Source organism: Meleagris gallopavo, unplaced genomic scaffold (assembly GCF_000146605.3).
Source record: "Meleagris gallopavo isolate NT-WF06-2002-E0010 breed Aviagen turkey brand Nicholas breeding stock unplaced genomic scaffold, Turkey_5.1 ChrUn_random_7180001855446, whole genome shotgun sequence".
Taxonomy (NCBI): Eukaryota; Metazoa; Chordata; class Aves; order Galliformes; family Phasianidae; genus Meleagris; species Meleagris gallopavo.
In genome coordinates, this window is record NW_011121746.1 from 1 (window position 1) to 1,975 (window position 1,975).

Sequence of the window (1,975 nt, forward strand, 5' to 3'; positions counted from 1 at the left end):
GAAGCGCTGTCAGCCCGGCCCCTTCCCCATCTCCAGCCCTGTGCCCCCCAGCCCTGCTCACCTTCCGTCTCACGGTCCCGCGCCGTCCTCCTCAGGCAGTTCTGCAGCCACCGCAGGGGCCCATCCAGCCCTGGGATGGTGGAGTCAGGGAGTGCAGCCCCACTGACCCCAAAGGATGGGGGGGGGGGTCAAGCCTGAAGGGCAGTGGGGTCACATCCCCTTGCTCCCACCCACCTTCCTGCTGCAGGCGCTGCACCAGGGCCAGCCCCGTCCCCTCCTTGGGGTCCCCAGGGCTCCTCCACGGGGTCATCCTCTGCTTCATCTTCCTCCTCCTCTTCCTCCTCCTCGCTGTCCTCAGCAGAGCTGTTATGGGCTGAAACTGCTGCAGCATCTGCCTCACCCTGCAGGGACCGTAACACGTGGGTGCCGGTGGGGGGGGTTGGGTGCCCGGGGGAGGAGGGGAAGGGGGACAGCACCCCTGGATTGGAGCCCCCGGTCCCCCAAACCCGCGCACCATTTGGGGGCCGCAGCTCTTCCTCCGGCGCTTCTTGTGCAGCTCCTTGCGCTCTGCCACCAACCCCATTGCCAGCAGCTTCTCCACCACGCGCGCCCGCGAGCGCCGTGCCGTCAGGTTCTTCATGATGTTCCCCAGGATGTCTGTGGGGAGGGGTCAGCGTGAGGGGTCGGCAGGTGTTGGAGCCCCCCCACACCCTTCCCTTTGGAACCCACTCACCATCCGATGCCCTGAACTCCTCAAAGAGCCGCTCCAGCTCCAGCTCCTGCTCCTCCGTCCACAGCACAATATTGGTTCCCTTCCTGGAGGGGGGGACACAACCCTAGGTGCCTACCTGGGCACACAGAGCGCTCCCCATCACGGGGGTCCCCACGTGGGGTCTCATCCCCACCTTGGCCGTGGGAAGTCCCTGGCGCTGCCCGCCAGCCCCATGCGCACCAACTGCTGCACCACTTGTCGCCGTGTGCGGCCAGGCAGCTCCGCCAGGATGGAGGCAATGATGTCCTGACCTGTGGGAGTGGGGGCTGCAAGAAGGGTCCATAACATCCCCTGCCCCCCACAGTGCCCCCGTACCTTCTGCCTCCTTATACTTCCAGAACAGCTCCCGCAGCGCCTGCTCCTCCTGTGGGCTCCAGGCGGGGGTCCGGCGTGCTCCAGCCCTGGGCAAAGAAGCGTCGAAGGGAAGTCAGAGCTCTTTTCCCAACCCACAGCCCCCTCCCCACGCCCACTGCCCCTCTCTCAACCCCACAGCCCCCCTGGCCCACTCACCCCTCCCCATCCCTCAGGGAGCTGTAGCCTTCACTCATCTCCCGCACAGCCGTAGCGTTCTTCCAGAAGAGCAGCTCCACGAATGCCTTCTTGTTGGTGGCTGCCAGCGTGAAGAACTTACCCAGGATAAACTTGGCCAAGGCCACCAGCTCCTGGGGGTGGAACAGAGGGGTGAGAGCAGCAGGATCGCACCGGGCCGGAATTGGGGTGGGGGTCCAGGGGGGAGTTGGGGCTGTGCCTCACCTGGTGGGCGCCGGGGTCGCTGAGGAGGCGTTGGAAGAGGGTGAAGAGGGAGAGCTGGAAGAGCAGTGCCTCCATGCGCAGCTGCCGGGACAGGCGGTGCAGCAGCCGTGCAGCACAGTGGTTGGTGCGGGCGCTGTTCTGTGCGTAGCCCCGCAGCAGCAGCGTGCAGGCACGGACCACGGGCACGCAGGCAAACCTGGAGCCCCCCCCCCCCATAATTGGTGAGCAGCACTGCGCTGCCCTCCCTGCGCCCCCCTCCCCCTCTCGGAGGCTCTCCTCACCGCTTCAGGTAGTCCATGAAATTGAACTCCTTCTCCGACACCCGCACTGCCTCTTCCTCCTCCTCCTCTTCCTCCTCCTCTTCCTCAGGCTCCTCCGGCTCCTCAGCCTCGGGGGGAGGGGGTGGGCCCTGTGGGGGGCGGCGTTAGGGGCCCAGAGCACCCCCAGACC

General features: G+C 66.5%; 1 protein-coding gene across 1 annotated transcript in view; it reads right to left on the reverse strand.

Annotated features, from left to right (window-relative positions):
- Nucleotides 1-7: 7 nt before the first annotated feature.
- The window catches only part of TIMELESS (timeless circadian regulator), a gene marked incomplete at its 3' end in the record, with an annotated part of 6,057 nt that continues 4,089 nt past the window's right edge, over nt 8-1,975 (reverse strand). Inside the window, 10 exon segments of the mRNA XM_019611053.1 lie at nt 8-130; nt 235-286; nt 288-401; nt 515-657; nt 734-816; nt 906-1,023; nt 1,088-1,173; nt 1,283-1,434; nt 1,526-1,721; nt 1,807-1,934. Of these exon segments, the coding sequence (XP_019466598.1) occupies nt 8-130; nt 235-286; nt 288-401; nt 515-657; nt 734-816; nt 906-1,023; nt 1,088-1,173; nt 1,283-1,434; nt 1,526-1,721; nt 1,807-1,934 (1,195 nt within the window).